Source organism: Bison bison, unplaced genomic scaffold (genome assembly GCF_000754665.1).
Source record: "Bison bison bison isolate TAMUID 2011002044 unplaced genomic scaffold, Bison_UMD1.0 scf7180017864063, whole genome shotgun sequence".
In the NCBI taxonomy this organism is placed as follows: Eukaryota; Metazoa; Chordata; class Mammalia; order Artiodactyla; family Bovidae; genus Bison; species Bison bison.
The window spans coordinates 88,668-108,902 of NW_011494635.1; the positions used below are offsets into that span (position 1 = coordinate 88,668).

General features: G+C 45.6%; 1 protein-coding gene across 1 annotated transcript in view; it reads left to right on the forward strand.

Moving 5' to 3' along the window:
* Nucleotides 1–20,235, forward strand: part of SEC23B (Sec23 homolog B (S. cerevisiae)) — a 30,805-nt gene that overhangs the window by 7,789 nt on the left and 2,781 nt on the right. Inside the window, exons 7-19 of the mRNA XM_010836327.1 lie at nucleotides 598–742; nucleotides 1,191–1,349; nucleotides 1,673–1,788; nucleotides 3,751–3,874; nucleotides 4,843–4,923; nucleotides 8,810–8,899; nucleotides 9,868–9,974; nucleotides 11,230–11,383; nucleotides 13,778–13,855; nucleotides 14,918–15,079; nucleotides 15,911–15,997; nucleotides 17,269–17,424; nucleotides 17,801–17,866. Of these exons, the coding sequence (XP_010834629.1) occupies nucleotides 598–742; nucleotides 1,191–1,349; nucleotides 1,673–1,788; nucleotides 3,751–3,874; nucleotides 4,843–4,923; nucleotides 8,810–8,899; nucleotides 9,868–9,974; nucleotides 11,230–11,383; nucleotides 13,778–13,855; nucleotides 14,918–15,079; nucleotides 15,911–15,997; nucleotides 17,269–17,424; nucleotides 17,801–17,866 (1,525 nt within the window). The remainder of the gene's footprint in view (nucleotides 1–597; nucleotides 743–1,190; nucleotides 1,350–1,672; nucleotides 1,789–3,750; nucleotides 3,875–4,842; nucleotides 4,924–8,809; nucleotides 8,900–9,867; nucleotides 9,975–11,229; nucleotides 11,384–13,777; nucleotides 13,856–14,917; nucleotides 15,080–15,910; nucleotides 15,998–17,268; nucleotides 17,425–17,800; nucleotides 17,867–20,235) is intronic.

A 20,235-nucleotide genomic window follows, 5' to 3' on the forward strand; every position in this document is an offset into this window, starting at 1 on the left:
CCCCCATTTTGTAAAGCTGGGGACACTGAAAAGGCTTCTGTTGAGTGTCCTGAGACTGGGCACTTAGTTCACGTGGCCTGCTGCACTCCTAGAACGGCCAAGGGCTGGGTTAACAGTTGGCCAACATAAGGTGATGGTTACAGCCTCTTCTCTAAGAAACCGGTGTTTCCCTGATGACTCCAAGTGTTTAAGAGAAACATTGAGAGAATCTTCAGAACGATCGATGAAGGTTGTCCCTGCTTGTGAACGTTACATGAACTGAGTTCCTGTTAGGCGTGTCTTTAGGATTGTTGCTGTTGTTGTTGTTTTTTTTTTGGCCACTTAAACTTTAATTAAACTGATTTGCTCCTGTTTGAAATTGATTTTCTTTCACACTACATGTGCAAAGTATTATACGTTAGGCTTTAAGAGATTGTTCTGTATAAAATTGCTTTGAGTTTTTTGTGTTTGTAGTTAGAGACAACTTTGAAGAAAAAAAACTGCAAGTTTTTTCTACTCTGATACACGTTTTGAAGAGCAGTAGCTATGTGTTACGTGGGCCGAGGACCAGAGTACTTTATTAACTCAGATTTGACGTGTCCATTCAAAATCATGCAGGTTTCTGCAGCCCATTCACAAGATTGACATGAACCTCACTGATCTCCTTGGGGAGCTACAGAGGGACCCGTGGCCCGTACCTCAGGGGAAGAGGCCTTTGCGATCCACTGGTGTTGCCTTGTCCATTGCTGTAGGCCTGTTGGAGGTAACTCAGAATTTACTGCCCTGCCCCCAAACCTTGCAAGCTTGATGGCAGAAGGTGTGTTCTTGGCCTTGTCTGAAAAATCAGCTGTGACCCCAGTCAGCTGGCTGTGTTACTTCTTCAGTGATTATTATTGAAGTTACGTACTTCAGTGATTATTATTGTCCACACTGAAGGAGCCCTCAGTGTTTTGAAAATGACAGAAAGTTTTCTTGAGAAACACAAGACCATTAGGGCAGTGGGATCACAGTAAATTAATAAAAGCTCTCCAGAGCCTCAGCCTGGAAGTGAGAAGCTGCTTGTCCATAGTGTCGTCTGCTCTTTGCTGCAGTGTCCTCAGTGTCCACGACAGTTCACGACAGCTGAGGGAGCGCGTGTTTGCGGCATCTCTGTGGGAAGTATGCTTGGGGCGGGCTGTGTGTCTCTAACATGCTGACACTCACTGTCACAGGGCACTTTTCCAAACACGGGAGCCAGGATCATGCTGTTCACTGGGGGACCCCCCACCCAGGGACCTGGCATGGTGGTTGGAGATGAATTAAAGGTTCCTATTCGTTCCTGGCATGATATTGAGAAAGACAATGCCCGCTTCATGAAAAAGGCAACCAAGGTAGGTGCTCCTGGCCACGGGCTGTAAGTGTAGTCACCCAGGGTGGGGCTTCGGCTGCTCAGGGGAGCAGCCTCTGCTCTGCCCAGGCCATGCTGTGTGGCAGGCGAGCTGCTTTTGCTGAGATGACCTGCCAGATCTCGCTGACATTAAATATCTGCCCCAGTTCTGAGACCTTGATTAGAGTGGATGTGATCAAACAGGGGACATGGGGACAGTTTATGACATCCATATAAAAAAAGTGTAGCTTCCAATCTCGAAAAACTTTGAGGATACCTAATGGGTGATGTCCCTGTTCCATGAAGATGGTTTTTCTCTCTCTGCAGCACTATGAAATGCTTGCGAACCGCACTGCTGCAAACGGTCACTGCATTGATATTTACGCCTGTGCCCTTGATCAGACTGGACTCCTGGAGATGAAGTGTTGCCCAAATCTTACTGGGTATGTGGACAGCGAGCCCCTCCCTGAGTAAAGTGAGAGTGGTGGTTCTAAGGAAAGAAAAATGAGGGGTGGAACCGTGGGGAGGGCCCAGGCTGGCTCACAGGAGCATTCGTTTGGCTCTGGGCTGCGGTTTCTGGGCTGGGGAGGGTGGTGTACTTCTCGGAGGAAGAAGCTATGATCGGAGGGAGGTCAGGCTTTCCTAGGAACCTGTCGTTTCAGAGGAACTTCATTTCTTAGAGTTGTCCAGACACCCGGGCAAGATGGCAAGCATGAAGTGTGTGGCCTTTAGCACTTCCTTGTGAGAAGGGTAGGGAATAGGTCTGAATGCCGGAGAAACTAGCCGCCCCTCCCCTGGCCTAGCAGCCACACTTCTGACAGCCTGGAGGGTGCAGTGAGGGGTGGGTTGAGAGCACAAGTCCTCACCTCGGGTGGATGGTGTTGTGGAGGCATGGTCCTCAAAGCAGGATGAGGCCCAACCAGCCGCCTCAGTGCTCCATGGGGCCTGATTAGAAATGTGCACACTTGGGCTTCACCCCAGACCTCCTGAATCAGAGGCTGAGGCTCCAGTGTGGCGGTCGGTTTTAACAAACTCTCTGGGGATTTTGGTGAGATCCACAGACGTGCAGTGCTGGTCTGAAGCTGCTGCACGTTGGCATCACCTGCGAACATTAAAAGCTACTCTTGATTTGAGTCCTGTTCCTAAAGTCGGATTTAATTAGCACAGCACATGGCCTGGGCATCAGCGTATTTAAAGTTGCTGAGCGTTTCTGATGTGCAGGGTTTGAGAATCCCTGCGTGTTCTAGGTGTGGCTGAGCACACGCAGCTGATGATTATATCATTTTTGTTTTAACTTTTTAATTGAAGTAATTAAGATTCACAAGGAATTGCAAACATAGTACAAAGAGATCTGTCCATACTTTTCATCCAGCAATTCCCAGTGGTTCAGTTCAGTTGCTCAGTCGTGTCCACTCTTTGTGACCCCATGGACTGTAGCTTGCCAGGCCTTCCTGTCCATCACCAACTCCCAGAGTTCACCCAAACTCATGTCCATTGAGTCGGTGATGCCATCCAACCATCTCATCCTCGTCTCCTTCTCCCGCCTTCAATCTTTCCCAGCATCAGGGTCTTTTCCAATGAGTTAGTTCTTTGCATCAGGTGGCCAAAGTATTGGAGTTTCAGCTTCAACATTAGTCCTTCCAATGAATACTTAGGACTGATCTCCTTGAATGAACTGATTGGATCTCCTTGTAGTCCAAGGGACTCTCAAGAGTCTTCTCCAACTCCACAGTTGAAAAGCATCGATTCTTCAGCACTCAGCTTTCTTTATAGTCCAACTCTCACATCCATACATGACTACTGGAAAAGCCATAGCCTTGACTAGACGGACCTTTGTTGGCAAAGTAATGTCTCTGCTTTTTAATATGGTATCTAGGTTGGTCATAACCTAGATACCAAGGTTATCCTTCCAAGGAGTAAGCATCTTTTAATTTCCTGGCCGCAGTCACCATCTGCAGTGATTTTGGAGCCCAGTGGTGGCACTTACATAAATACAGCACAATGTCACAACCAGGAAACTTGACTTAGTTTATACAGTTAACTCCATTATGGACTGGACTTGGCTCTCACCAGTGTTTACATGCATTCATTTTTAAAATCTCTGTGTATGTCTAATTCTGTGAGGTATTTGTCATCTCTTGTAGGTTTATATAACTGCCATAGTGATCAAGATACAAGCGCTGTTCTAATTAATTCTGTTTCATGTTTTAAAAATAGTGTTTTTCCAGAGTACAGCTTGAACTGGCTGTTACCATTAGCAAGCAGTATATTGTCAGTAACACCTTTATAGACAGGCTTGCTTTTTACTTTCTTCTCTAAATTAATTGTTTGTCAGTACCCAAGAAGCCTCTGAATGGCTTTCAGTCATCTAAAGGTTCACTTTCTTTTTCCTTTTTTCTTCCTAGAGGCTACATGGTGATGGGAGATTCTTTCAACACTTCTCTCTTCAAGCAGACATTCCAAAGAATTTTCAGTAAAGATTTTAATGGCAATTTCCGAATGGCCTTTGGTGCTACTTTGGAAGTAAAGGTACAATATATTTCTAAATATTTAAGGGAAGAATAGTGTTCCTGCTTATTTAGTAGTTGGCTTTGGAGAAACCTCACCCCGCAGGACATGAGCATTTATAAAGATAAGAAGTTCCCAGCAAAATAATCCCACCATCTCTGGTTGCTTTGCTTCTCAAGAATGAACTGTGTATTTATCAGTGTTTGAAACACAGAGTTGTCTGCTCTCTCCGCAGGTTCTGCCCTGCCCTAGGACAGCAGGCCGTAGATTACGGGTGGTAGGCTGAGCACCCACTCAGCCACTGATTCGTGCATAACACCTGCCTGCAGATGGACCAGAGTGCTCTTAAATAGGGCGGCATCATGAGTATAGCTTTTTATTTTCCACTCAGGGACTGTAGACCTATACCCTTGATCCTGAGTCACTGAGAAAACAGTCAAAGTGACCATTAGAAAATACGATGGTAAATATTACTTTGCGAATTGGTGATAATGAGTAAATCATCTGGGTTAAACTTCAAACAACATCATCAAATGTTTGAGGTTTATTTAAATAGATGAAGAATGGACTTTGCTGAAATGAATTCAGAATTAAGTATATTTAAAGATACACAAGACAGCATGTTTGCTGATTGACAGTTGTGACTCATTACAGCAGGCTCGTGGCATTGGGGAGGAATGTGGTATCATTGGTAGAATTGCTGTCCTCTGTGTGCACAATCATTTCAACTTGGAGAAAGCAGGACATGTGGCATCATCTTTGGAACAAGACACGCTGCTTCTCAAGGAGGGTTTTATTAAAGTTCTGGTTGGTTCACAGAAGCCATGGAGAACCGTGTACCAGCTTTTGTGTACTGGAATCCCTGTAGGGTTTTCTCTGGGTGAAATGATAACCCTGCCGTTTCTTCCTCTAAGTTTTAGTTGTGTCCTTTGTAAGAGGGTGGTTCTTAGTGGTTGTTAACTGTGTGCTCTTGTGTAATTCTGTCTCAGACCTCAAGGGAGCTGAAGGTTGCGGGAGCCATCGGACCCTGTGTGTCTCTAAATGTGAAAGGACCGTGTGTGTCAGAAAACGTAAGAAAAACTTCATCACCTTTCCCTCCTCTGTCCCAGATTTGACCGCTTAGATGGGTTGAAGCTGGATGACCTTTTGTGTGTCACCTGTTGGCTTGTGTCTATGCAGAGGGGTGGAGGGGTAGTGTCATCTCTGTCTTTCCATCCATCCATCTAAATGGTCAGAGAGGAGAAAGCTGAGGCTCGCAGAGGTTCAGTGTCCTGCTCAGGGTCAGAGCTGACACAGAGGAGCCAGGCCCAGGTCCCCCTCACCTGCTACTCCTGCTTGGGTGGTCGCGCCAGAGAACCACTAGGCATTCCATCCCATGGAGTACAGCCCTTTTGAAATAAACTCATGTGCTTATTGCCCTTGGAAGGGCTGCCTTTGTCTTACTTCTCAGAGACCATTCGAGTTGGCTGGGCGGTGGGTGACACTGTGCGTGCAGATGTTGGTGTTCCTCGAGTGCGTGGAAGCACGGTTCAGCCCTTACCAGATGGGGAGGTGGCCTTGCTGGTGGCCTGCTTCCTCTTCTCACACTTCAGCTACCAAGGGTGCACCAGCGGTCCAGTGAGGCCTGTCCAGGCTGGCTCTGGGCAGGGTGATGATGTTTATGTCCTTCCCCACCGTCATCTTCAACTTGAGGGTGGACGAGAGGGCTGAATGTGGACTCGGGGAGGGTGGTCAGGACAAGGTACTTCACGGATCCAGGACTCAGCATCTCTGTTGGGGAATAAAGGAAGTGATGGGACCTACTGTATAGCACTATTGGGAGGATTCAGCGAGCAGCCCAGGGGAAGCACCGGGGATGCCCGCACTAGATTTCACCCTTCACATCAGAGTTCTGTCCTCAGCAGTGACTATTTCACTAGTGACTACCTAGAGCAAGTTTGAAGTTGCCAGAGGCAAGATAATTTGTGAGAATTTTCCTGTAACCCTCTGGGTGAGGTGGATTGCTGCCCCAAGCACCTCTGATGAGTCCCTCATCATCCCCAAGTACTATGGGACTTGTACTCCTGTTTCTCATTGGGGCCTTGGGAGGCTTCCTTGTTCCTAAATATTCCCCATAGACTTAGAATCTACCTCAGAAGGTGTTGTTGATTAGTTCATGCTGATGAGCTGCTCTGGGGTCCAGCAGGGATCAGCCATGACACTTGTTGATGGGGAGGGAGGAGGCAACGGCGAGGGAAGTACAGTTTTCAGACACACTGGGAAGTCTGAGAAGAGTGTAATGAATCCTCTTTCCCCACCATTTAGGCTCATCAATCCTGGACATTTTGTCAGGATTATCGCTCTGTCCTCTCGTTGGCCACATTTGAGTTACCTATCTGATATCCTCTATTTGCCATATTCGCTATCCTATGTTGCCTTTGAAAACACATTGCAGATGTCTTGAGTCCGTGTTTCAGTGTGCAGCTTCTGAAGACAAGGCTATTCTCAAGACTAGGAAAGCAGTTTCCTGATACCATCTAACACACAGTCACGTTCTTTGCCTGCTTTCTCTCCAAGTGCTCTTGCAGCTGTTTTTCCCTCTAACCAGCATTGCATCTGGGATTATGTATCCTCAGTCTTCTAAGATCTAGAATGGACTTCCTGTCGTTTTGTTTATGCTTTCTAGCTTGTCTTGTTTGACGACATCTGTTGAAGAGACGGAGCCACGTGCCAGTGTCTTCTGTCCTTGAGTGTCACGAGGTTTCCGTGTGTCTGTTTTCTCATTTGACTTGCTTTCTGTCGTATATTTGCTGTGAAGTGGAGGCTGGGCGGATGATTAGATGCAAGTGAAACCCTTTTGGGCCCACACTTCCTGAGTGATCTGTGTGCCTGCAGCCGAGCTGTGGGGAGGCGATACTGCTCATGCCTCAAGTATAGGGGCCGTTCCCTTTTTGCCTCAGCAGGAAACCAGTTGAATGAGATGATAGCACAACACGAGTATCTTGTTTGCCAGCAGCCTTTCCTCTGATTGCATTAGGTTATACTTTGATAACCCTGTGTTTCAGTGTATTTGAATCTCAATAAAATGGTGACTCCTAGTTCCATCTTTCCATTTTCTTCTGATCAAGGCAGGGTAAATGCTTACTTAAGGAGTTTGTGTATTAGTGAGAAGTCCTTGTGGGGCTCTGGATGGTTTGTGACCACGCTTGGCAGCTGGTGCTATTCTGCCCATGTCAGTTTCATTGTTCGGGACCTGACAAAACAGCTTAACAACAGGCAAACAAGCAAGTTTGTTGGTGTGTGCATCGCACATATACACAGCACGTACGTGCCTAGTGATAGGTAACTGCAAGGGGTGCTTAGAACTTGGGGAGTATGTTGCTTCTTAACAGAAGAGCAATAAATCTGTTGAAGAGGGATAACACAGAGGAATGGGACTTCGGATCCTGAAGAGTGGTAGATGGAGGAAACGTAGATAGACGGGGAAACTCATGAAAAAGGAGGGTTTTTTAAGCACAAGTCATTACACATTCTTCCATGCCACCTCTGGGCTGATGAGCATCTAGCATGTCCTTGGTGGTTACTTCAGAAGCTCCTGCCTTCTTGGCAGGAGGAGGACGGAGAGTTTTTTTACTTCTGCTTTTAAAAAATGACCTTCAGTTTAAAATAATCCTTAGGCCATCATGGCATGTTTCGGGTGACAGTATCCTGAACCCGTGGGTCTGAAACTTGAATGAGTTTCACATATTAAAAATGGAGGTGGACAGTGTGGAGAGAAGGGTTAACAAGGCCAGAAAAGGAGGTGGGCAGGCCCGTTACTTCCTCACCCTCATTCCTGGGGGTGGCCTCACTGCCCAGCAGGAGTTAAAGGGAAGGTGAACACCCAGACCTCCGTCCATCTCGCAGTCTTCTCAGGAAAGTCTCATGAAGCACAAGGAGCTGTGACCTGATGTCACTGTGACTCTCCCCTCTCCTGCCTGAGCGTCACCTTCCTCAGATGCTGGTTCTGTTCCCCGGGGACACAGGCTCCTGGCTCGGCTCCATAGAGACTGGATTGATGTCAGCTGTCCTCAGCTGACCCTTTACACTGCGGGTGGATTCAGAGAAATGTATGAGAGGTGTCATGACTCTCAATGCACAGTCATGTTGCTCTCCAAGGATGGTTTTCCGTATTCTAGTGAGGTGTTGAATGTATGTCTCAGACCCTGGTTCGTGGTTCTAGGTGTATGATACCTGTAGCTTTTCTTCTCAATGATATGCTTAAAGCTGTGATACCCTTCACACTTCAGTGAACTTCTTATCACTGGGGAGCCGTTCAGCTGTTCAACATAAAGTAGCTTTCATACAGCTAAAATCTCAGTTCTCTTACCAAGAATTTATACGTCGCTTTTGCGTAAAGGAATTGGGTTAAGAATTAATATTTGACAGCTCAAGTTCTGTAATTATTTCTTAGTCTAGCAACAATGGGGGAAGCACACAAATCTTTCAAGCTAAGCAGGCGGTTCTTTTTTCTTCTAGTATTTGCTTCTTCCCTGTCCCTGACTTATCCTCTCAGTTGACGTCAGTGTTCTGCACTGTGTGTGTCTGTGTAGAGATACGTCTCAGTGATGTAATGAAAACTGATCAGAGTGCCCATTTGAAAAGCCTGATTTTAAAGCACTGTGATAAGTGTTAAACTTTATTCTGGCTTGTAATTTTACTTTTTTCGTGAAATTTAGATTTTCTTTATTTTTTGGCTGTGCTGTGCAGATGTGGGATCTTAGTTCCTTGACCTGGGATTTGAACTTGTGCCCCCCTGCAGTGGAAGCTCACAGTTCCTAGCCACTGGACTGCCAGGGAATGCCTGAAATTCAGGCTTTTGTTTGGAGTGAGATAGTCTAAGGGGCCTGTCCTCAGAGTCAGTACTTGTCATTAGCAGTTAATCACTGGAGTATCTTTTTTGTCTTAATTCTTTTTAATTCGTCTTCTCACCCCTAGGAGCTTGGTGTCGGTGGCACGAGCCAGTGGAAAATCTGTGGCCTGGATCCCACGACAACGCTCGGCATCTACTTTGAAGTAGTCAACCAGGTGGGCTGGATTTCTTTGTGAATAGTCATGTCACCGTGTTGTGTTTTCTGGTTTATTACCGACCAGTGGCCTTTGGTTTCTCTCTCCAGAAGCTGATGCTACTTTGGGCTTGTGTTGGGTCCGATACCATTCTGGCATCATCTTTTTTATTCTTTCTGGGGTTTGGTCAGAGTCAGACAGGAGATTGCCCTTGTCACTTTATTGAACTGATAAGGTCATCAGAAGAGGAATGGCTTTTATCAGCCATCATAATGTTGGTGAATTTCTGAGTGTGTCAGTTTTTCTCCAGGATTTTACTGTTTTAAACTCAGACATACAGAAGAATGAGTAGAATTGTACAGTGAATACCCCAGTAGCCACCACTGAGGTTCTGTAATTGTCTAGCCTTCCCTCAATTCCTTCTATTTGGCTGGACTTTGAAGCAAGCTGCAGTTATCAGTGTCTTTCCTCGCTGAACCCCTCAGCATGTATATCATTAAGTCGTGTTCAGTGTTTATTTGAATATGGTTCTCTTGTTGCTTTTTTTTCTTTTTTGATCCCTGGGTCGGGAAGATACCCTGGAGGAGGGAATGGCAACCCACTCCAGTATTCTTTTAATTTTTATCTTTAGTTAATTTTTTAAAAAGTTTATTCATTTATAATTGAAGGATGGTTGCTTTACAGTATTGGTTTCTACCATACATCAACATGAATCAGCCATAGATTTACCCATGGCCCTTCCCACTTGAACATCCCTCCCACCTCCCCGCGACATCCCACCCCAGTAAGTTGTCACTGAGCCCCAGCTGGTTCTCTGTTTTTGAGATAAGAATTATGAAAAGTGAAAAGCCCTGATTTTAAGTGTCACATTCAACACGCCTTGAGAACCTTGCTGTCACCATGGTGTTGGTCGTCTTAGGACGCACCTGCAGCCTCTGACTGCTTGTGTGGGGTCCTGCACTGACAGTCACAGGCCTCTTGCCCTGCAGCACAACGCCCCGATCCCGCAAGGAGGCCGAGGCGCCATCCAGTTCGTCACGCACTACCAGCACTCCAGCACCCAGCGGCGCATCCGTGTGACCACCGTTGCCCGCAAGTGAGCACCCCAGCTTCCTCTCTGCTGAGCCCCTGGTCTTTGCTGTGGAGGGAATCTAGTATCTAGTTGTTCATCTCTGCGATCCACTGATTGCATGGTCCTCACCAGCCCTTGCTGGCTCATTTGATCAGAGCAGGGTGGGGACGAGGGTGGGGGGAGGAGGGGGCAGGGGAGGAGGCAGCATTGCAGCTCACTCAGCTTAGAAGACACTCCTTTAGTAGGGATAAGTTCTTTAAAAGTGATGTTTCATTATTTTATTTATCAAATAAGTGACCCACAAGCATACCGTCCTCGTAAAAGATTCAAACAGCACATAGTTATGTAAAGAGTGGGTCTCCCTGCTTCCCCTGAGGTGAAGTACAGTTACCGTGCTGGCTTCACTGTCCACAGTCCCATTTCTGGGCAGTCATGTACCACGTGTGTGCATTATATATGTGATGGCTTTTGTGTTGGTGTGCATAAGCTTCTCTCGTTACTGTGTCAAGGACACCTTTCTTGTCAGTACATAAAGGCCTCAACGTTTATGTTTTGTTTTGAAAAAAAAGCTGTTTTGAAGTAGTTGGTAAAGAATCTGCCTGCAGTGCAAGAGACCTGGGTTCAATCCCTGTGTTGGGAAGATCCCCTGGAGGAGGGCACGGCAACCCACTCCGGTATTCTTGCCTAGAGAATCCCATGGACAGAGGAGCCTGGCGGGCTGCAGTCCATGGGGTTGCAAAGAGTCAGACATGACTGAGTGACCAAGCACACATTAGATTCAGGTGTACAACATAGTGATCGCATGTTTTAATAGGTTGTAATCCGTTCAAAGTTATTATAAAATGTTGGCTCTAGTCCCTGTGCTATACAGTATGTCCTTGTAGCCAGTTTATTTTATACACAGTAGGTTTTACCTCTTCCTCCTTGCTCCTCCCTCCTTCCCTTTCCTGACTGGTAACCACTAGCTTGTTCTCTATTTGTGAATCTGTTTCTGTTTTGTTATATTCATTTGTTTCATTTTTTAGATTCCAGGTGTAAGTAAACATATTTAGTATTTGTCTTTCTCCGTCTGACGTGTCTCAGTAAGCATAGCACCCTCTAGGTCCATTCGTGTTGTTGGAAATGGTGGAATAGAATTCCCTTTTTTGTGGCTGAGTAGTATTCCCATGTGTGTGTGCATGTGTTTGTGCGTGTGCGTGTGTGTGTGTAAAAGCAGAGATTAAGAAGAGGTGCGTGTGTGAATGTGAGAGCCGGCCCTCACCCTGGGATGTCCGGTCAGTTGGGCAGACGTGCAGAGCCAGCTGAAGCACATCGAAGCGGCGTTTGACCAGGAGGCGGCGGCGGTGCTGATGGCACGGCTGGGGGTGTTCCGAGCCGAGACGGAGGAGGGGCCGGATGTGCTCCGGTGGCTGGACCGACAGCTCATCCGGCTGGTGAGTTGGGGGCAGTGGCACTGAGTTCAGTCTTGGTCTCAATTCTACTTTTGAGAAAAGAAAACTCATTGAAACCTCTTATTTTATATATTCTGTAAACAAGAGTTTTATCAGTTGCTCACCTCATACCAAGCACTGGTGGTTCTGAGAAGGGTGTAAACAAAGCATCAAATACACATTTTCTCCAGGGCTCACCTTACAGGTGGGAAGAGGCTCCACACGCAGGCTGTTTAGATGATGGTGTAGACCTAAGTGTGTTGAGGGTTGACTCGGGAGTCCCTGTGAATGCTGGGCTTCTGCATTTTCCCTCCAGACCTTGAACGGTTTGGGGGGGAGTTGGGGTGCAGCACTGCCAGCCTGTGGGCACAGTGTGCGGTCAGTGTGTGGGGACCTGCAGAGGCCACGGTCACAGGTGCCTGAGTGTGCAGCAGGGGAGCAGCCGTGCAGGTTGTTTGCGCGGTTCCCTGGTTGTGGAGTCACAGAGGGGAAGGGGCAAGTGTGGTTCTTGAGCAGAGGTGTGTCAGCAGCGTGATACCACCTGTCACCATGTAAGATCCATCAGAGGGTGAAAGGGCTGCTGTTGGGGAGGCCCATGGAGGATTTTTCTGGCTCCAGGGGGCAGAGGCCAGGATGGTGGCGGTACAATTGGAGGGGAGAGGAAGTTTGGAATCAGGATGTATGCTGAGAGGAGGATTGATCGAACCTGGTCAAACTGTCTGTGGACTCAGAAAATCAACACAGAGTCAGATTTTAAGTGTGGGTAATTGCAAGAATGGTGGAGCGCTGGAAAAGGGGGAAGGAGAACAACTTGAAAGTGGAGGAAAGGAATCTCCTTTTTTTTTTTTTAATGTAGTAGTTTATTTTGAGTGTGAACTTGCAAAGCATGTCCAAGGAAAGCGTCCCCCTGTAGTCAGGAGAAGTCCTGAAGGAGCTCAGGTCAGAGGTCAGCACTGCATCTGGAGAAGGGACATGGGTGACAGTGGCCTGGCCGCCAAGCTGTTTGTAGACAAGGAGGTGAGGATGGGAGGTGAGGAAGAGGGTGGAGGAGCCCGCCGCAGTCATGGGGAGGGAGGGGCCGGGCTGTCAGAAGAGGCAGAGGAGGATCGGTCGTTCGATAATGGGGTTCAGGAAATTGCTGCTCTAGTGGCTGGCTGACAGGAGAAATTGAAGAGGCTGGGGGTCCCCTGGCTCACGGCAGGAAGGATTTATGATGGTGAGGTCTGTGCGAGAATGTGATGCAGAGAGGCTCGTTGCCAGAGATGAGCTTTCTCCAAACGGTGGGCAGTTGGATCCTTTGGTGACTAGAGGGTGTGTGAAAGAAAGGAGGGGGTGTGAGAGAAGGACATCGGAATGAAAGAGAAAATGTTGAGGTCCTTTAATGGACCGGAACCTGGTGGTCCGGAGTCGACTGATAAGAAAGTAAAGGAGAGAGAAAGAGGCTGATATTCCTTGGTTTACGCAGAAAGCCAATAAAATCCCTGACATGGGGCTTGCTCTGTTCACGGAGGCCTCAGGCGCCCTCTCAATGGGGTGAAGGCGCAGAGCGCCTTCTCGAGAGGGTCTTAGAAGCCGGGGCAGGAAAGTGAACTCAGAGAGCCTCTGTGCTCCAGGGGATAGCCTGAAAGAGAGAGAGAGAGAGAGAGAGAGAGAGAGAGAAAGCAAGACACGGGGACCAAAGCTCTGATGGAACAGAGGTGTTTTATTCAATATTGTGTAGGTATTTATACTGTCTTACAAGATAGCTATTTTCAGCAGAGATAAAATCAAAATTTACAAGTTATCAAGGAAACATGAGGTCATCCATATGAAAGAGAGAGGGTTGTAAATAATCACTTTTACCATATGGTTCATAAAAAGGAAGAGGGTACTTATCACCATATAGAAAAACTAACGAAGGAAAAGCCTGGATTCCTCAGCCCCCGGGAGAGGCTTGCTTCTCCTTTTAATTCCTGAATATTTATGAATTAATAAAGAACAGAGGATTCCTGACAGATCCACAACTGCACACAGGAAGCCTCCTGTTAAATGCTTCCTGACAAGAAAACATTCATAAATTTGCCTGTGAGAGGACAGCAGAGTGGTAGAGAGATGGGATGTTAGGTTATCCCCGTCCTGGAGGTTTTCCTATGGAAGAGTTGCCTGGGATGCCTCTTCTAGCCCCTTGCAGCCGGCACTGCATGGGAGCTGTTAGGACGTGGGGCTCTGGCCCCTCCCAGATCTCCCGCCCCTCCAAGATCTCTCCATCTCCTCCCCACACACAGGTGTTGAGTGTTGAGTGCAGTGCTGGGCTGAGCAGGAAGGGGTGGAGGTGAGGGTGGGGCGTGGCCCTCTTCCCAGGAGTTTTCAGGTAATGCTCACTTTGTTGTTGTTTTTTTTCCTGTTTTCTCTCACCAGTGTCAGAAGTTTGGACAGTATAACAAAGAAGACCCCATGTCATTTAGGTTATCAGATTCCTTCTCTCTGTATCCTCAGGTAAGTAATACATGTTAAATAACAAAAGAAGAAAGTCATATAAATAAAGCTCACTGCTCTCAGGGTAAAGTGAAGACTCCATGTGTTTGGAGACTTCATCTGTAGGTGATGAAGGTCATTCAGGTCAAGGTCAAATGGTGCCAGAGCCCCTTGGGAGACACAGGGGACACCCAGAGAGCAGGTGCACAGACTTTGGGGAGAAGGCAGAACAGGCCCCTTGCTGTGAGGCCATGGCATGATCTCTGATTCGTGGTGTGCTGAGGGCCAGGCGCCTGTTTCACTTGGTGGCTGGGAGCCAGCCCTGTAGCCGGGCCTAGGGTGTGTGGGTCGGGCCTTTCACAGAGCAGCTTCCCCAGAACAGGAGGCAAACTCAACGTTTTCCTCCTTCCCTCAGGGATGCCTTAGTGAGGAATAAGTAGGAAGAAGCAGACTTTCATTTTTAAGGGAACTTGTTAGGACTTTGCTACACAAACAGGTATTACCTTACTGGATACTCAATTTGGTGAGTTGACCTAGATTTCAGTCTTTAGCTTGTTTAACTTGGACTCTAGGGCTTCAGGGAGGCTCAAGAGCCTAGCACACTGGACGGGCTGGCTGGGCGGTTCTGACGTGTGTCCGTCTGGCCTCTGTGCGAACTGTCGAGGCTAGAAGAAGGCCCACAAGAAGACAAGCTTCTCTACCTTGGCCCTTCCATGTGGAAACTTTGACTTCCCCAGAGAACCCCCTCTTTTTTAGAAATGTTTATTTCTAATTGTGAAAACCCCACAGCATACGATTGACCCTCTCACCCATTTTTAAGTGTACAGTTTGGTAGTGTTGAGTATGTTCAATTGTTGAGCAGCAAATCTCAGCCACTTTCACCTCAGTAAAGAATGGTCATCTTTCAGCTCTCCCCTCCCTGTTCCCCGGCCATGGGCTGCCATCCCAGCCTCAGCTCACTGCGCCTGAAGGCCTTGGTCCTGAGGGCTGGTTCTTCTGTCTACGGGTGGTGGCAGTTCTGCTCTCTGGGGGTCTAGGAAGGTGACAGTTATGTGCTTTGTTCTTTTTTCTTTGTAAATGCAGTTCATGTTCCATCTTAGAAGGTCTCCATTCCTTCAAGTCTTCAACAATAGCCCTGACGAGTCTTCGTATTATCGGCACCACTTTGCCCGGCAGGACCTCACCCAGTCCCTCATCATGATCCAGCCCATCCTGTATTCCTACTCTTTCCACGGCCCCCCAGAGGTAAGGGACCTAGGCACTAGGAATCAGCTGATATGGAGTGCTTTTAGTCTAGCAAGTTCACTCTTCGAGCAAAACTATAAGAAAGAAATCTTTTGAGTCTTTATAGTAATTTAGCAGCATTTCTGAGTATTAAAAAAACGTGCATAGGAAAAAGTCACAGGATGCATAAAATTAGAAAGCAGTCCAAATGTTCAAAGTAGGGAAGTTAAGTAATCAGAAATATTCACAAAGTTTATGTAATAGAATAAAGTAAATCCTTATGTTAGATTAAAGATGATTTTTAAAAAGCCACCAGTAATGAAAACTATAAAAAAAATAAACCACAATGACCATATTTGTTGTTCTTTAGCAGAAATTTTCAGATTTCCCTTAATGAGTTTAAGTATACTTTTATTATTGAAATAAAAGTCATAATCAAATGAACTTTAAAACTGGTATTAAAGGATGTTCTTTTTCATGTAGGCATTGTAGTTCTCTGTCATCTACCGCAGTAGATTTGAGAGAAATATGTCTCTGATAGAATTTATTTCTAGCACAAAACAAAATTTGGAATTATTTCTGTTTCCTAGAGCAGAAGATAACATTCATCTTGCTTCCCAGTTGATGAGAGATTATTTAAATCTCTTTCTTGTACAAAATTGAAACCTAGAGTTGCCCCATCGGAGCAGAAAGTGGGAACTTGGCACGAAGAGGGGGTGAACCTCCCTGCAGTGTATATTCGGCCCTGCAGCTGCCTGGAGGGAAGCGGGGGGCTGGCCCTGGGTCGGGGGCTGGCAGGTAGCCATGTGGGCACCAAGGGAAGACCCACGCTGTTCTCTCCCTGTGTTGCAGCCCGTGCTCCTGGACAGCAGCAGCATTCTTGCTGACAGAATTCTGCTCATGGACACCTTCTTCCAAATTGTCATTTATCTTGGTGAGGTAAGACCTTGGTTATGGTATTTGTATACTTAGTAATTTCAATATTACTTGCTGTAAGTAAATCTGAAGTGGTCCTTTTACATTTTTAAAATTTTTTTATGCAATTTTTATTTATTTATTTTTTTGCAATTTTTAAAGGTTACTTTTCTCACGTTGTTAAGTACATCCTTGAGCTCTATCCTGCCCCTTCCTCCTCCCACCAGTAACCGCTAGCTTGTTCCCTAGATCTTTGTGACTGTTTCTCTTTCATTATATTCACTAATTTGTTGTATTTTTCAGATTCCACATATAAGTGAGCTGATCCAGTATTTGTCTTTCTCTGTCTGACTTATTTCACTAGCATAATGCCTTTCAAGTCTATCCATGTTGTTGCAAATGACAAAATTTTGTTCTTTTTTTAGGGTAGAGTTGTGTATATATCCCATGTTTTCTTTATCCATTCATCTGTTGATGGACACTTAGGTTGCTTCCATATCTGGGCAGTTGTGAGAAGTGTGCTATGAACATTGGGGTGCACGTATCTTTTTTAATTAGTGTTTTTGTTCTTTCAGATATATGCCCAGAAGTGGTCATATATGATAGTTCTGTCTTTAGTTTTCTGAGAAACCTCCATACTTTTTTTTAGGTGGTCCTTTTAAATCACTATGATTTATTGCTTTCTGAGTTGTCAGGCAAAATCAGTTTACTTTTTCTCAGTGAACTCTTTATATTCACACTGTCCTTTCGGAATTGCATTAGAGTTACTAGTAAACACCGCTAAGTTTGGGACTAGAGTGTTTACCTGAGATAACATGGCCCAGTGAACCTTATGCCAGGTCTGTGGTTCCCAAGGATGGCTGTAGGTGGTGTTCATTCCTTTCTCTGAGAGGTTTGTGCCCTAAGGAAAGGAGGGATTCCTCAAAAGAAAATCCTCTATGTTCAAGGATGTTTTCTTTCTTTCTATTATATATTGATACATTCTTTACCTTCAGTTCATTTCTTTTTAACAACTGACTTGACTCTCTGGTGTCTGTACATTAGAAGTGATTTCAAATGTCCTGCAAGGAAGAAATTGTTTTCTAATATTAACAGGCGTTTTATAACCTGAGACTTTTTTCAGATGGTGGTATCCTGGTCAGATCCACTTGGCTCCCCTCTGCAACTCGTCTTTCCTGACTTAAGACCTTGTCACTAGAAACAGGTCCTGAGTGGAGTGTTAGAATGTCAGGGCCATCATAAGACTGTCATTACAGCATCTCCACAACAAGTTGCGATTTGTCTGTTTGCTGCAGACCATAGCCCAGTGGCAGAAGGCAGGCTACCAGGACATGCCCGAGTATGAAAACTTCAAGCATCTCCTGCAGGCGCCCCTGGACGATGCACAGGAGATCCTGCAGGCGCGGTTCCCGATGCCGCGGTACATCCACACAGAGCACGGTGGCAGCCAGGTGAGCCAGCTCGGCCCGCTGCTCTGCTGGCCTCGTGCATGATGCCTCTGAAGGCTCTAAATCCACACAGCCTGGTCAGTATTTCACATGGTGACCGAAATCAACAGGCAGGTGGCTTCCAAATACAACTTCTTTCTAAATGAGTGGTTAGAATATGCTGGTGTGGAAAGGAGAGGATTACCAGAGTAAAATATACCTCGTGTTTCAGGAGCCCAGTGAATGGAGAGCCTTTGGGCATAAACTGAACAAATGGGTTCCCGTGTGGTAAAAAAACTTCTAATTTAACCAAAAAAAAAAAAGTAAAGACCTTTTTTTCCTGTTAAACTAATATTAATGCCATTTTTAATCTTTAAATCTACTTTTTTTTTTTTTTAAGGCTCGATTTCTTTTGTCCAAAGTGAATCCGTCTCAGACACACAATAACCTGTATGCTTGGGGACAGGTGAGTAACTGTCAGGAAATTGAGGAGAGGCCAGGCTACTTTTTTAAAATGTTGCTTTTAAATTCTACAAATTGGAGGATTCCCTGGCAGTACAGTGGTTAGGACTCAGCACTTTCACTGCCAGGGCCCAGGGTTCGAGCCCTGCCCTAGAACTAAGATTCTGCAAGCCACATGGTGTGACCAAAAAAAAAAAACCCGAAGTGAGAAAATAAATAAATGCTACAAATTGAATCCTTTTTGGCCCAGAGATAATTTGGGTGTTTTGCTGGGAAGAAAACTTTGAATAATATAGAAATTTTCTGTTACCAGCATTTTCAGTTTATAAGGTTTCAGTTACCTGAGAAAGTAGTCAGAAATAATAATTCATGACTTTTGATTACACACCATTCTGAGTAGCCTGATGAAGCCTCACACCTTCCTGTTCCCTCTCACCCGTGTTCTCTTTGTCTGGTGCATCCACGCTGTCCACACCACCTGCCTGTTAACACCTGTATAGGAAAACCTTAGTATATGCAGGGTTCCATTCTACCCGTGTGTGGTGTCAGGCACTGGAGTCTTGGAACCTGTCCACTGTGGATAAGGGGGCGATTAGAGTCTACTGTGTAGGCTAGGGGCAGGGAGACATGTGGATCCCTTTCTGCAGTGCACAGTGGAGTTTGATGGGTTCATGCCAAGGGACCGGATGCTGAACTGTGACCTCCGTGTGCTCCCCTCAGAGACACGCAGCATCTCCCCAAGCCCTCCGCTTCCTGCTCTGTCTCCCCTCTGCTCCTGCTCACCACTCCTCCTCCCTCCTCTTCACTTCTCAGCTCTGGCTTCTTTATCTGATTATTCCCAGCATTTATGTCTCCCTTAAATGAGTCTTATTTTTCATAGAGCATTCTTGGGGGTGGTAATTTTTAAAAATTTATATGCAGTTGTAAGAAATAACACAGAAAGATCCCCTATTCCTTAACCCAGTTCCCCTAGTGGTAACATCTTGCAGAGCTATAACAATATCATAACCAGGATATGGACATTGATGAGGTCAAGATATGCATTTCCATCTCCCCAGGGGTCTCTTGTGTTGCCTTTTATAGTGCCACTCACATCCCTCCTGCCTCCACCCTTTCCCTAACACCTGGCAGCTCATGTCCTGGTTTCCATTTCTGTAATTTTCTCATGAAAAAGGTTCCACAGGGAACTATATTCAACATCCTGTAATAAACTGTGATGGAAAAGAGTGTGAAAAAGAATATATTTACACATGTATATGTAGCTGAATCACTTTGCTGTATAGCAGAAACTTTTGCGAATCAGTGAACATAAATGAAACCACACGGCACATAATCTTGGGGGACTGGCCTTTCTCCCCTCAGCGTGCTTATCTAGAGATCCAGGTTGTTGGATGTGTGGATAATTTGCTCCTTTATTGGTTGAGTAGTGTTCCATGGTGTAGACATACTGCAGTTTATCATTCACCCATGAAGGACAGCTGTGGTGTTCACAGTTTCTGGCCATTAGGAATAAAGCTGCTGTAAACATTCTTGTACAAGTTTCTTGAACATAAGTCTTCATTTCTCTGTGATAAATGCCTAGGAGTTCATTAGTTGAGTTGGCTGATAGTTCACAGTTTTTAAAGAAACTGCCATACTCTTTTTCCAGAGTGACTGTCTCCTTTTATATCCCCAGCTACAGTGTATGAAGCGTCGTTTCTCTGTCCTTGTCTGCGTATGATGTTGTCATTATTCTTATTTTGTGTCCTGACAGATGTGAGTGGTATAACATCATGGTTTTGATTTACATTTTCCTAATAGCTAGTGATGTTGAACATCTTTTTTGGTGCTTTGTCATCTATGTGTTTTCTTCGGTGAAGGCTGTGTCTTGCCTATGTTTTAATTGGATTTGTTTTTTAGAAATGATTGAGTTTTGAGAGTTATATATTCTTGATGCTAATCTTCTGTCAGATTCATGGTTTGTGTATGTTTTCTCTCACTTCTGGTTTGTGTATACATTGTCTTCACAGGGTCTTTGTAAAGTAAAAGTTATTTCTATGAAGTGCACTTTTTTTTTAATGGATTGTGTTTTTGATGTCAAGAAATCTTTGTCTTACCCTAGATTCCAAATATCTCCTGTGACTTTTTTTACTTTAAATTTGCATTTCAGTCTGTGATCCATTTTGAGTTAATTTTTGTATGAGATATGAGGCTTAGGTTTATTTTTTGTTTATGGGTATCCGATTGCTCCAGTACCATTACTTGAAAAGACTACCTTTTTTCCATTGATTGCTTTTGCATATTTGTCAGAGATTATTTGGGCATATTTGTGTGAGTCCACTTTGGGGCTTCTGTTCTGTCCTGTTGACCTATGTTTCTGTCTCTCTACTAACA